This window comes from Geotrypetes seraphini, chromosome 6 (assembly GCF_902459505.1).
Source record: "Geotrypetes seraphini chromosome 6, aGeoSer1.1, whole genome shotgun sequence".
Classification (NCBI taxonomy): Eukaryota; Metazoa; Chordata; class Amphibia; order Gymnophiona; family Dermophiidae; genus Geotrypetes; species Geotrypetes seraphini.
In genome coordinates, this window is record NC_047089.1 from 234161171 (window position 1) to 234174851 (window position 13681).

Genomic DNA, 13681 nt, shown 5'->3' on the forward strand with positions numbered 1-13681 from the left:
AGGGCATCTGTTGAAAATCAGGGGTGGGAAATTTCATGGCGACACCAGAAAATATTTCTTCACCGAAAGGGTGGTTGATCGCTGGAATAATCTTCCACAACAGGTAATTGAGGCCAGCAGCGTGCCAGATTTTAAGAAAAGATGGGATTGGCATGTGGGATCTCTTCATGGAGGTAGTTAGGGGGTGGGCCATTAGTGTGGGCATACTAGATGGGCCGTGGCCCTTTTCTGCCGTCATCTTCTATGTTTCTATGACCTTCCACCCACCTGTGCTACTTTCCTACACCAGGACCCGCTTTCTGTAGCAGCATTGTACTTACCCTCCTAAAAACACTGCTAGCAATCCTCTGCGCTTGGCCAGAGTAGGGTCTTGAGTATCTGTGCATGCTTAAAAGCCTGCCAGCTCCTGCCCTCTCTGAGATTCTCTGAGGGCAGGAGCCGGCAGGTCTTAAGCAGGTGCTCAAGGCCCCTCACTGACCCAACATGGAGGATCACTGGCTGCACATTTAGGCAGTTAAGTGCGATGCTGGTCCAGAGGTGGGTCCTGTTGTAGGAGAGTAGTGCCAGGGGGGTAGGGGTTCGATCTAGGTGTATGACAGCCACACCGGTCATTTTGGGGGAGGGGGTGTGGAAGCTACATTCTTCTAAATTATCATACCATAAATTTGAAACATGAAATGTACTCTGAAGAATAGGTGTGAAGAAGACCATGTTTCTCCCTAATGAGGTTTCATGCTGGTTGGGATGGAAATATAATGAATTGGATCTTGTAAATTTTTGAAGTGAGGTAGAATTAGTTCTATTTCTAAAAAGATGTGTTTAAATTTTTTTTTTGTTGTACATAATTTTGTTGGAATTTGTAATTCAGCCGAGATTCTCTTTCATGAGAGTAGGTTACTAGCACCATGGTCATCGAGGGAGAGAGGGAAGGACACCAGCGGTGGCCAATGGGATTTAGGGTCTATGATTATAGGGTTCCAAGGGCAGCCTGGTGCAGTCCCTGGCTGAGGTCTATCACTGTAATGAATGGGCTAGTTGCACTGGGAGAAGGTTAGTGGAAAAAAAAATCATATAGGGAAAAAATCCTCAGGTAACTGCAAATGACGACTCACGATTTCAATCAAGCTTGTAGTACAAAGAGGAAAGTGCCAAGTCAAAAACCAAACCTGCCTAGTAGTCAAATTATCTGAAAAGCATCCCATTGAACTTTAATTTAGCTAAGGAGCAGCAATAAAAAAAAGTTTAACATGACAACCCAAATTTCTAACCTTGGGTTTATATTTGAGTAAATCTTTTTTCCTCCTTTTTTTGCGGGAAAAAAAGGTTACTTCGGTTTATATTCGAGTGTACAATATGGTATGCTAGAACATCAAAGAGTTGCACTACTGGTCAGACCAAGGGTCCACCTAGCCCGATATGCTGTTTCCAATAGTGACCAGTCCAGTCATAAATATCCTGGAAAAGTCCCAAAAAGAGGTGCGATTTCAAGCTACTTAACCCCAGGGACTTGAGATGGCGAGTGTTTTAACAGTGTATGGACTCTTCCTCCAGGTCTGTTGGCTTAAAGTGCTGCTTTAAAATCTCATCTAAACAGTCTTGGGAGGGAGAGGATGGGAAGGATGAAATCCTGGTTATTAATATGTGTGTGTGGGGGGGGGGGGGTCAACATACTGAGAAGTTATAAGACCAAAGACATGGTTGTTGGTATTTGGCACTGGTATAGTGTGGGGGTGGGTGGTTATTAATGGGTTCAGAAGGGGAGGGGGAATTTTTCTGCAATAACACAACTTTTTTGTTAACTTACATTGTTCATTCTGTGCTGTTATTTTGATTCATCTAATAAAAAAATTCTTATATAAAATTTCATCCAAATTCAAAATATAAAAAGCACAAAATAAAAGGAGAAATTAGATTCTTACCTGCTAATTTTCTTTCTGTTAGCTTGTAGACCGGTATAGTTCCTTACGGATGGGTATTATACCTCACTGCTACCAGCAGTGAGATCAAACTTGTATATCAGCATAGCATCCCGTCTACTAATCCAGTCTGCCGAATAGCCAAGCAGAACCTAGGAAAATTCTTAACTGAAAACAGTATAACACACTCCGAACAGGAGTGGAGAAAAGCAACAAATACTTATAAACCACTGCTGGAACATGTGTAAACAGAAACCTGGTACAAAAAACATCCCCACAGCTCGCCAGCTAAGCCATAGCCGCTGTTCTTAATTCTCCCTGGCCCTAGAAAAATACTAGAACCCGCAGAAAAATTCAAAATCTGCACGTGAGCAAAAACCCACAATCACCGCACAAAGACAGATAGGGTGGGGAACTATACCGGTCTATAAGCTAACAGAAAGAAAATTAGCAGGTAAGAACCTAATTTCCCCTTCTGTATCGCTTGATAGACCGGTGTAGTTCCTTACGGATGGGACGTACCAAAGCAGTACCCATCAAGGGTGGGACCCCCCGAAGGGCCAACACATAATAACATAAGAATTGCTGCTGCTGGGTCAGACCAGTGGTCCAGCGTGCCCAGCAGTCCGCTCCCGCGGCGGCCCTTTGGTCACAGACCAGTGCTCTAAATGAGTCCAGCCTCATCTATGTACGTCCCAGTTTAGCAGAAACTTGTTCAACTTTGTCTTGAATCCCTGGAGAGTGTTTCCCCCTATAACAGACTCCGGAAGAGCGTTCCAGTTTTCTACCACTCTCTGGGTGAAGAAGAACTTCCTTATGTTTGTACGGAATCTATCCCCTTTCAACTTTAGGGAGTACTCTCTCATTCTCCCTACCTTGGAGAGGGTGAACAATCTGTCTTTATCTGTTAAGTCTATTCCCTTCAGTATTTTGAACATTTCGATCATGTCCCCTCTCACTCTCCTCTTTTCAAGGGAGAAGAGGCCCAGTTTCTCCAATCTCTCACTGTGCGGCAACTCCTCCAGCCCCTTAACCATTTTATTTGCTCTTCTCTGGTCCCTTTCGAGTAGTACCATGTCCTTCGTGTACAGTGACTAGTGTTGGACGCAGTACTCCAGGTGAGGGCGCACCATGGCCCAGTACAGCGGCATGATAACCTTCTCCGATCTGTTCGTGACCCCTTCTTTAACTTTATTCCTAGCATTCTGTTCGCCACCACCACGCATTGCGAGGACGTCTTCATCGACTTGTCGATCAAAATACCAGAACACGTTCACTGAATACCGCGTCCCGACGCGCTTGAACATCCACACGGTAGTGTCATACAAAGGAATGCAGAGAAGACCAAACTGCAGCCTTGCAAATATCCACTGGAAGCACCAGAGAAGACTCATCCCAAGAAGCTGCCTGACCCCTAGTGGAATGAGCTTTGAGAAATTCTGGAACAGGCTTCTTCAGAAGATAAGTGGAAGCAATAGTCTCCTTGATCCAGCGTGCAATAGTAGCCTTAGAAACGCCATCCCCCTTATGAAGACCAGTTAGAAGGACAAAAAAATGATCTGATTTCCTGATCGCCTGGGTCCTCTGCACATAAGAGCAAAGGACCCGACGGACACGCAACTTGCGCAACTGACTTTGCTCAGAAGAGCTCACCCAACTACCTAACACCGGGAGGAAAGAAGAACAGGTGTCAAGACAACCCGCTCCCTAGAAAATCCCAACAAAGGAGCCCTACAAGAGAAAGCCTGCAGCTCAGAGACACGTCTAGCTGAAGTAATGGCCACCAAGAAGACCGCTTTAAGAGTAAGGTCCTTCAAAGAGCAGTCGCCAGATTGAGATCCCAAGATGGAACAGAGGGCCGCAAGGGAGGCCTAAGCAACTTGGCCGCCTGCAAAAAGCAAAGCACATCAGGAATGGTAGTCAAACGCTGACCTTTCACTAACTTTGTCTTGAATCCCTGGAGGGTATTTTTCCCTATGATAGACTCCGGAAGAAAACACCCTCCAGGGATTCAAGACAAAGTTAGACAAGTTCCTGCTGAACAAGAATGTGCGCTGGTAGGGCTAGTCTCAGTTAAGCTGCTGGTCTTTGACCCGAGGGCTGTCGCGTGAGCAGAGTGCTGGGCATGATGGACCACTGGTCTGACCCAGCAGTGGCAATTCTTATGTTCTAACCCCCGAAAGGCTGACAAGGCCGCAAGCTAAACCCAGAGAGAAGACCAAGCCAGTCCCCTATCCAGGCCATCCTGCAATAACTCTAAGATGTTAGGCAGGGAAGCGTGAAAAGAGACCACTCCATGTGCAGAACACCACTCCTCAAATAGATGCCAAACCCTCACATAAGCTTGAGATGTGGAAAGCCTCCGGGACCCCAAGAGAGTAGAGAGCACTTTATCTGAATACCCCTTCTTCCCTAGGCGACCCCTTTCAAGAGCCAAGCTGTAAGACAGAAGGGACCCGGATTGAACATTGGAATGGGACCCTGAGTTAGAAGGTCGTCCAAGAGAGGCAGAGGAAGAGGATTTTCCACAAGATACATCACCAGATCCGTGTACCACGGACATAGAGGCCAGTCCAGAGCCACCAGAACCATGAGGCCTGGATGGCGAATTATGCGGAGAAGAACTCTGCCCACTAATGGCCATGGAGGGAACACATACAACAGCCGCTCCATTGGCCATGGTTGAACCACAGCATCCAAGCACTCAGCCTGACTGTCTCTGCGACGACTGAAGAAGCGGGGTGTTTTGGCGTTGACACTTGTGGCCATCAGGTCCATGAGGTGCTGACCTCAAGACTGCACTATCAACTGAAAAGCCACCGGGCTTAGACACCACTCTCCAGGATTTAGCATGCAATGACTTAGGAAGTTCGCCTGAACATTCTCCACTCTGGCAATGTGAGATGCTGATATTTCCTGAAGGTGCGACTCCGCCCAGACCATGAGCAGAGTCGCCTCCTGCACCACCAAAGTGCTCCTGGTGCCCCCTGATGATTGACATAGGCCATCATCGTGGCATTGTCCGAAAGAACCCTGACTGACTTGCCCATCAGAAAGGACTGGAAGGCTAACAGCGCCAGACGGATGGCCCTGGTCTCCAAGACACTGATTGACCAAGAAGCCTCCTCTGTGGACCAGATGCCCTGAGCTGAGTGACCTAAACACGGAGCTCCCCAACCAAGAAGACTGGCATCCGTGAGCAGCACCATCCACTGTGGCTGGTCCAGACTCGCCCCTTGTACAAGATGGGGGGTCTGGAGCCACCAACAAAGACTGCCCCAAGCTAAGCCCGGGAGTAGAACAGGGTGATCTAGACTATGCCTCTGAGGTGACCACTGTCGAAGAAAAGCATACTGAAGAGGATGCATGTGGGCCCGCAATCCCTCAGCACATCAAGGGAGGCCGCCATCAACATCAAGACTTGGAGGAAATCCTGCACCCGAGGACACTGGGATGCTAAAAGCAGGCAAATCTGAGATTGTAATTTGCTTACCCGGGCATCCGGAAGGAAGACCTTCCCCATGGAAGTGTCGAACAGGACCCCTAGATATTCCAGGCACTGAGATGGAGGCAACCGACTCTTGGCAAGGTTGACTACCCAGCCCAGTGACTCCAGAAACTCCACCATTCGAGCCATGACCCGAGTGCTCTCCTGGAACGACTTGGCTTGAATCAACCAGTCGTACAGATAAGGATGAACAAGAATGCCCTCTTTTCGCAACACTGCCGCAACAATCACCATCACCTTGGTGAACATCTGCTGAGTCGTGGCCAGACCAAAGGGAAGAGCACAGAACTGATAATATTGCCCCAAGATCGCAAAGTGCAGGAAGCGATGATGGGAGGCCCGAATAGGAATGTGCAAGTAGGCCTCGGTTAGATCTAGAGGTCAGAAACTCCCCTGGCTGAATTGCCAGAATCACAGACCACAGAGTTTCCATGCGGAAGGAAGGCACGTGAAGAGCCCTGTTGACCCCCTTCAAATCCAGGATGGGCCGAAAGGTCCCTTCTTTCTTTGCCACCACAAAGTAAATTGAGTACCAACCTGTGCTCCACTCCCGTGGGGGAACCAGAACCACCACATGGAGATCCCATAATCTTTGAAGGGCCTGCTGCTTCTATGCAACCTGGGAGGGAGCCAAAGACTTGGCAAAAGCTCACAAGAGGTCATACATGACATCCGAGAGATAAGAAGCACCCAATTCCATTTTGGCCACTTCTTGCTTTAGCAAGTTCCAATCCACCTCTTTACTGTCAAGAACATACTGGGAACAACGAAAATATGCCCAGCCACTAGCCCGCCACACATCGCTGCCTGGACCAACAGAGCCATCACATCAAAACTCTGTTTAAGGAGGGACTCCAACTTATGTTCCTCCAGGACCTTCAAGGCCGCACCGCCCTCAACAGGCACGGTATGCCTCTTAGAAATGGCCGAAACCACCATGTCCACAACGGGTGACTTCAAAGTGTCCCTATCCCCCTCAGGAATGGGATACAGGTGGGCTATGGAGCGCGCAAAACGAAAAGGGGCTTCTGGCACCTGCTACTGAGCGAGCATAACATTCCGAATATCCTGATGCATAGGAAAAGAGCAGGAAGCAGAGTGAATCCCCTTAAGCAAGGGGTCCACCGTACGCAGGGGCTCAAACACGGGGTCCTCAAAGTGCAAAACAAAGGAGACCTGCAGAATTAACTCATGAAGCTCTTCCCACTGCAAAATGCGCACCACAGATGCTTCTTCGCCAGTTGGGGGGTGCTCGAACCCCTCGCTGGCGGAATTCAACCTCCCAAGAGGATTCTGGAATTCTCCCTAAGGGTCCAGGTCCTCCTCAATCACATCCTGCTTCTCTGGGAAAAAAATCATCATCCCAAGAGACCCTAGGATGTTGGGATGAGAGACCAATAGAGGATAAAATGGCCGCTGTGTGGGGCCGCGTCAGGGAAGACGTCAGGGGAACCCCTCCCCCCCCCCGGAGTGGACATGGAACCTCCAGCCGCCAGCACATAAGCTTCACAAAGTGTTATTAAAAAGTCAGGGGGGGAACCCCCGGCGGCCCCAAGGGACTCCCTGCCACAACAAGGGGACCCTGCCATACCTTGCCCCTGTATTTTCAGAACAGGGGCAAGGTCAAATGAGGTCACTGAGATGAAGGAAGAAGTTCCTGCTGAAATTGGACCCGAAACCGCCAAAATTTGAGCTCCTGCAGCCTGCTGGGTCTGAAAAGCCTGAGACTTTACTGACACTGAGGCCGAGGAACCGACCGACGTGAAAAGGGAATTCCCAGTCGTTCCGGCAGCAAGAGAATCCTTTTCTCCCTGATCTTTGGTGACTGGGGAACACTCCGCGTGGGTGTCGGGGGAAGCCCGGGCTTCCCCGCGATCCGAATCGTGAGGTACCTTCAGCATCCGCTGCCGACGAGGCTTCCCCACTGCTCCGGACTGCACAACGCTTGCACAGGATGGCCACGAGTACCTCACGTCTGGAGCACAATGAGCACTTTTTCCCTTTAAAAGTGCTCATTGTGCTGAAAGTGCCCTAGCTGCAAAGAAAGTGCCGGATAGATGAGAAAAAAAGCAGTTATAAAGGGAAATAAGCCCTTTAGAACGGCACACCTCAGGATTTTTTTTTTACTTACAGAACAGACTCCACGGCTCTCAAGCTGGAGGGCTGACCAACCAGGGGGCAAGGCCGCCGGCTGAGGTCCCTCTACAAAAATATGGGGAGGTGGAGGAAGGGGGGAGGGACCCAGCATGAGACCTGCCAGGTTTAACACCCCCAAGGTTGGATAGATCCCCAAACAGGATGTCAGCCTAGCATTGCTAGCAATAAGCATTTTCAGTTAGCCTAACCAATGTCAGCAAAGGCCTATGGGAGATCATATCATTCATGTCTGACCTTAGGGAATGTCATTGCAACAACCTTAATTCAATCAGCGCTTAGAGGACCTGGCAGTAAAAAGGTACTAAAGACAGCTAAGAGGTGTTAAGAAGATGTGATAATGTCTGATGCTTAGGATGGACAGCTTAGGAGGAACAATGGGTCCAGGTGCACAAATAGCTAAGATTAATCAGAAACTACTGTCAGAGGCATACTGTAAAGTACATTTGACTCCAGTCTAGCACACCTCACTCACCTTCCTTATCAATGAAACTAACCAATGTTTCAAACAGTTTACAAAGGATGGGGATACTTAACTTCAATAGATTCTATTGAAGTTCAATAGATTCTATTTGTTATAAAAAGCCCCCTCTCAACATCAACCTGCCTTCTCTCAATCTCTGGAACCTGAAGCTTGGAATATCACCCCCCCCCCCCCTTTCTCTCTCTACCTCTCTGTCCTCACAGCACCTATTCTCTCTCATCCACAAGAGCACAGAATCAGTCTATGTATTTGTAAAACTTATTCCTTAATGGTAATGCTTAATTGTAATGCTTAATCTTTATGAACCTTGCTTTTCTATAATATTAAGTCTATTTCTATATTATATTCTTTATGGAATCACTTCTTGGGGGTGGAAAAAATGCATCTTATGGTCCAAAAAATCTGGTAGATAGGTGCCATGTCAAAAATAACTTTGTAACAGAGACAGCCAAACTTAAATTTGACACAAGCCTCCACGGGAAGCCAATGAAGCTCTCGATAATAGGGACTCACATGGTCAAACTTTTTCAGACCATAAATCAGGCAGACCACAGCACTTCATCAAGGGGAGGGTGAGCAAGGAAGGAGAGAGATGGTGTATGGAGGGTGCATGGAGAAAGAAAAGTGCTGCCTTAGGGGGCAAGAAGTGGTGCATCGGGGGATGGAGGGTTAGAAGTACTGAATTGGGGAGCAAGGAGGGAAAGAGATGCTGAACTTGGGGAGGGGGCTGGGAGGGAAGAGAGAGATTAATTGAGGGAATTGAGAATGAGAAGGGGAAAACTGGATGCACAAAGGTAGGGAGAGAGATACTGGATACAAGGGGGAGTGGGGAAAAGAAAAGAGGAGACACACTGGCCTGGAGGCAAGAGAAAGGAGAGAACAGGATAGAGCTGAGAGGGCAAGTACAAAGGACATGGGGGACTAAGTAGTAGAGGAAAGAAAGAGCGGAAATTACAATTACAGAAATTTCAGGAATTCTTTTTGTGTTTGTTGTACACTTCTCCCTCTGTATTCACGGTGATAGGGGATTAATAGACTCGCGAATACTTTCTAAATTCCCTACCTGTGCTGTACATTATATAGACTGTTAGCCCGCCAGGACAGATAGCCTTCTGCTGCTCCACTGCCAGTAGCTGCTGCAGTTCTGCAGAATCTTGGAAAACCGTCTGCTTTTGCAGCAGAAGTGAAATCCAAGCTTGACCTGAAGTCCAACATTTCAACTAGGCACAACCTTCAACGGCGGAATCTTCCCTTCCCTCATTGTGTTCTGAGCCTCGTTTTAAACCATGGATCCGCCCCATTTCCTTGGGACGTTCAGTCAACACATGTTTAGAATCACATCGACTGTGGACTGTACCATCCGTAGGATCTAGCGGGAGAGGGGGGAGAGTTCGGATTCTTATCTGCAGACATAAGGCATTCAGGCAAGGAATTTGCATTCTTCATTACTAGTTCAACAAAACTTCATGACACTGGTAAAAGCGAGCTTTATTTTCAACACCTTCTCCCCCCCTTCTCCGGGTAAGGCCTTCAGTGACATATTTTCTGGTAGTGGGCAGTATGTTTCAGGGTTTTCTAAAAACTGAATAGTCGAAACAGAACGCTGAAACTGCAAATACGGCGAGAAAAGTGTATTTTCTTTAAAAATAACTTACATATTAAATCATGATTACTTACTAAAACACAATATGATTAATCATGATTAAAATTTGCAATCTTCCTGCAGGAGGTGAGTGGCTTTCAATTTAAAGGAAACTCTGGAATGAGGGAGCAAAGGATGAAGGTAAAAGGGGCCAGGAGTAACATGAAGAAATACTTCACAGAAAGGATGGGGAATTCACGGAACAACCTCTCAATAGAGGTGGTTGAGATGAACACGCTAACCGAATTCAAGAAAGCTTGGTACAAGTATATAGGTCATATGGTCTTTATCTGCCTTCATTTGTCTCTGTTTTTGTTAGTTTCTTACAGAAATATATAGGAATTAAAATAAGATATGATTGTGAACATTCTTTTCCATATTTCACCTCCTCCTTCTCAACATGGTATAGGTCACTTATGTAGTATATACTACAGCTTTAAAGCTAATTTTTTTATTTTTTTTTACTCTCTCTTGTCCTTGCTGTCCACATGCAACAAACCATGAAAGGCTCATCATGGGGCTGCCACAAGTGTGATAGTTTCAATGGCAGGCTCTAGGTGAGGTGAAATTGCCAGCAATACTCCTGGCCATCCCAAGGCAATGAATTTCCCAAGACCACAATGAGCTGCCGTGGGATTTGAACGTGAGCCCTCTGGTTCCCATCCCACTGCTCTAACCATCAGGCTACTCCTCCACCCCAATATTTTAAATTCAAAAGCAACAAACCTTGTTGCATACTAATGGACACCCTGGCTGGAAATGTAACACAGTGGGACAACGTCAGCTCAGCAACTGTTGATCAGTTTGGACATCATACACACTGGTGTGACATCTGTAAACAAGCTTTAATTTGGACACGTCACTGCTTGTGGAACCATTTCTCTGTACATGTCATCACACACAAGAGTTGGTGAGGCACCAAATGTATCATGAGTATAAAACCTAAATCCTCATCTTTGTTCTTTTCCAGTAAATTTTGTTCTTTGTAAATTTCCCAGGAAATTTTATATTTAAAGATAATAGATTTGCTTACCAATGTATGTACAATGAATTCACACGTCTTGGTAAGGTCCTTTGCCAAGAGAGGACGCCGCATGTCACACCGAAGAGTGTACTGTGGAAAAGAAAAAGGAAAAATAAAGAAGCCACCTCTGAATTCTTCATTTGACTAAGGAGGATTCTGAGCCATCCTGGACAGTGGTGAAGCTTAGGGTGGGGAGTATGGGGGAGCAATTTGAAACTCGATTGAAAAAAAGTGGGACTGTAGAGTGCAAGGCCTGATGTACGCTGGATGGGTAAAAGCATGAAAGATGAATGCCCCTGCTCATCACCTGACAGCAATGTTGCAGGAGATGCAAATATTCTGGAGCACAGTGGTTAACCAAGTTTCCACCAAGGCATCACCTGGCCACTCAGGTTTTTGGAATATCCACAATGAATGCATGAGATCTGCAGACAAAGTGAAGTGGAACATTCAAGTCCTTTTCTGACATATTCATTATGGATATCCTGAAAACCAACAGTCCAGATGGTCCCCCAGGAAAGGTTTGAGAATGACTGCTATAGTAAATTCTGAAACATTTGAGGCAGAGCTGCTAATTCTCTCTCTAGGATTAATTAGCATTAAAAATGATTATGAAGTGAATCAATCCTTTCTTCATATGGCACCAGATGGGTTAGTTTTATGAGATGAATCTCTCTTCTACATGCAAAGTAGTTTAACACAGTAAGCTATAAAACTGAAGCTACAATGCCCACACAAAATCAATTAGCTTATAAAACAGAGAAACAATAAGCCTAGGGAAATAAACACACAAAAAACCTGCTTTCTTGGTTACGTGTGTGTGTATATGTCTATACAAATGCAGAGATTCAAAATAAATAACAAAATCCTATATAATAAAACGCTAGCCACGCATGCGCACTCAGACCTGCGTGATCTGTAATCCCTGATCTATGATCTGTAGGTCCGTGGCCAGAGTGTGTATGCGGCGGCTAGACAAAGCAGGAGAAATAGACTCGAGCGCTGTGGCCGACTCAAGATGGGAGGATGCGCCGCAGCAAAGTGCTGCACAGGTACTGCAGGGGGAGAGACATATCGCTTCTGCACATACCGGTACAAACCTCCCTCCAGCATTGGTAGCCACAGCACGTTAAACAGGCTGCTTCGCGACACTCTCCTGCAGTGGAGTCCCTCTGCCGCGTCACTAATGATGTCATCAATGACACGACAGAGAGACTCAACGGCAGAAGAAAGCCGCGAACCAGCCTGTTTAGCGTTCTGCGGCTGCCAACGCTGGAGGGAGGTTTGTTATTAAAGTCATCTCGCCGGGAGGGTCGCAGAGTCAGCGGGGGTTGGGCTGGGAGGGGAGAGAAGCGTCTGCCTCGGGTGCTTCAGGCAGCAGCAGCATTTACAATTCGCTGCTGTTGCGGCTTCAGGCCTTCCTCTCTGGCGGGTCCTGCCTACTTCCTGTTTTCATTAACACAGGACCCGCCAGAGAGGAATACCTGAAGCCAGCAATGAATTGTGAATGCTGCTGTTGCCCGATGAAGTAGTTGAAGGAGGAAAGTGAGCAGAGGGGGAGAGAATGGCTTGGAGGGAAGAACAGATGGCAGGGCATGGAGGGAAGGAGGAAGGTATGCCAGACCAAGGGAAAAGGAAAGAGGAGATGGAGAGAGACCATATGGGACAGAGAGAGAGGGGAAGGACACTGAATGGAAAGAGAAGAGAGGGCAGTGAATGGTAGGAGCAACATAGAGGGTGAACAGTATTCTAGCACCCGTTAATGTAACGGGCTTAATGACTAGTAAATAAATAAAACCCCCACATCCCATCATTCTATGTGTCTCCAGATCTCGAGTTGATAGGACACTAAAATACACAAAGAGATTTAAGATTTTAATTGATCGTCACAAAGTGACATACAATAAAGTTACACAGATAAATAAGTAAAACCTATAAAACAATATGGAGATGTTTTCTACCATTTTGGTTTATGGAACTTCTGTGTCAAGGTTACTCCAGGCTCTCTCCCAAGTTAGGCATTGTTGGGGACAAGATTTAGGGAAAAGCTTTGGTAATTGGGAAATGTTAAATAATATCAAAAGCATTCTTGAGCTAACTGTAAATGCCAATTTGAGAGAATGTTACACTTCTCCTTCCGTATTCGCTGTGATAGGGGATTAACAGAACCGCAAATACAGAAAACCCGCAAATAACTTTTTCATGTTATTCACTGTTTTCTATTAAAAACCATCGTGAATATGGTGAAACCGTGAATAACATGGTGGGAGTCCTGGCCTGTTCCTGAAGGAGAGGCAAAACACAGTGAAGAAAGTGCTGGGAATCAGTGATTTTCTCTGTATAAAGCTTGGAATCAGCGATTTCTCTATGCAAGCTGATGTAATTTGGAGGGAGGAGCCAGCAAGCTAAAAACCGTGAACAATTGAAACTGCGAATGCTGAAACCGCGAATACGGAGGGAGAAGTGTACTTTAAAACATTATACAGTACTCCCCTGAAATTCGCAGGGGTTCTGTTCCAGGAGCACCCACTAATTTCGAAAAACCACAAATGCGGTTTAGGGGTGGATCAGAGGCGGGAGAGGGCTGCAGGGGCTAAAAAAACAATATTTAGGCTGGCAGGCAGTTTGGCTGTGCAGAAGGCTGACGAGGGGGGGGCGAAGAGGAGGAATCAGCTGTGCAGAAGGCTGATGGGGGAAGGGGGAGGAATCGGCTGTGCAGAAGGCTGATTTGCAGAGGTTGTAAATTTAAAAGTCACCAACATCACCAACATCTTTTCGCACATCAAGAAGCATTATGGGTAAAGACCTTGAACAATTGCTCGTGCCTACTACCTATGGGGAATTCAGGAAACGCCTAAAAACACATCTGTTCCTGAAATACTTAGAAAACCAACCTATACAATCTTAGTTCTCAACAAACGATCGCTAGAACTATCAATCACTAAGTCTGTAC

General features: G+C 46.6%; 1 protein-coding gene across 1 annotated transcript in view; it reads right to left on the reverse strand.

Annotated features, from left to right (window-relative positions):
- VPS26C (VPS26 endosomal protein sorting factor C) overlaps nucleotides 1-13681 on the reverse strand; it is a 96845-nt gene that overhangs the window by 41113 nt on the left and 42051 nt on the right. The window contains exon 4 of the mRNA XM_033947685.1: nucleotides 10738-10818. Coding sequence (XP_033803576.1) covers nucleotides 10738-10818 — 81 coding nt within the window. The remainder of the gene's footprint in view (nucleotides 1-10737; nucleotides 10819-13681) is intronic.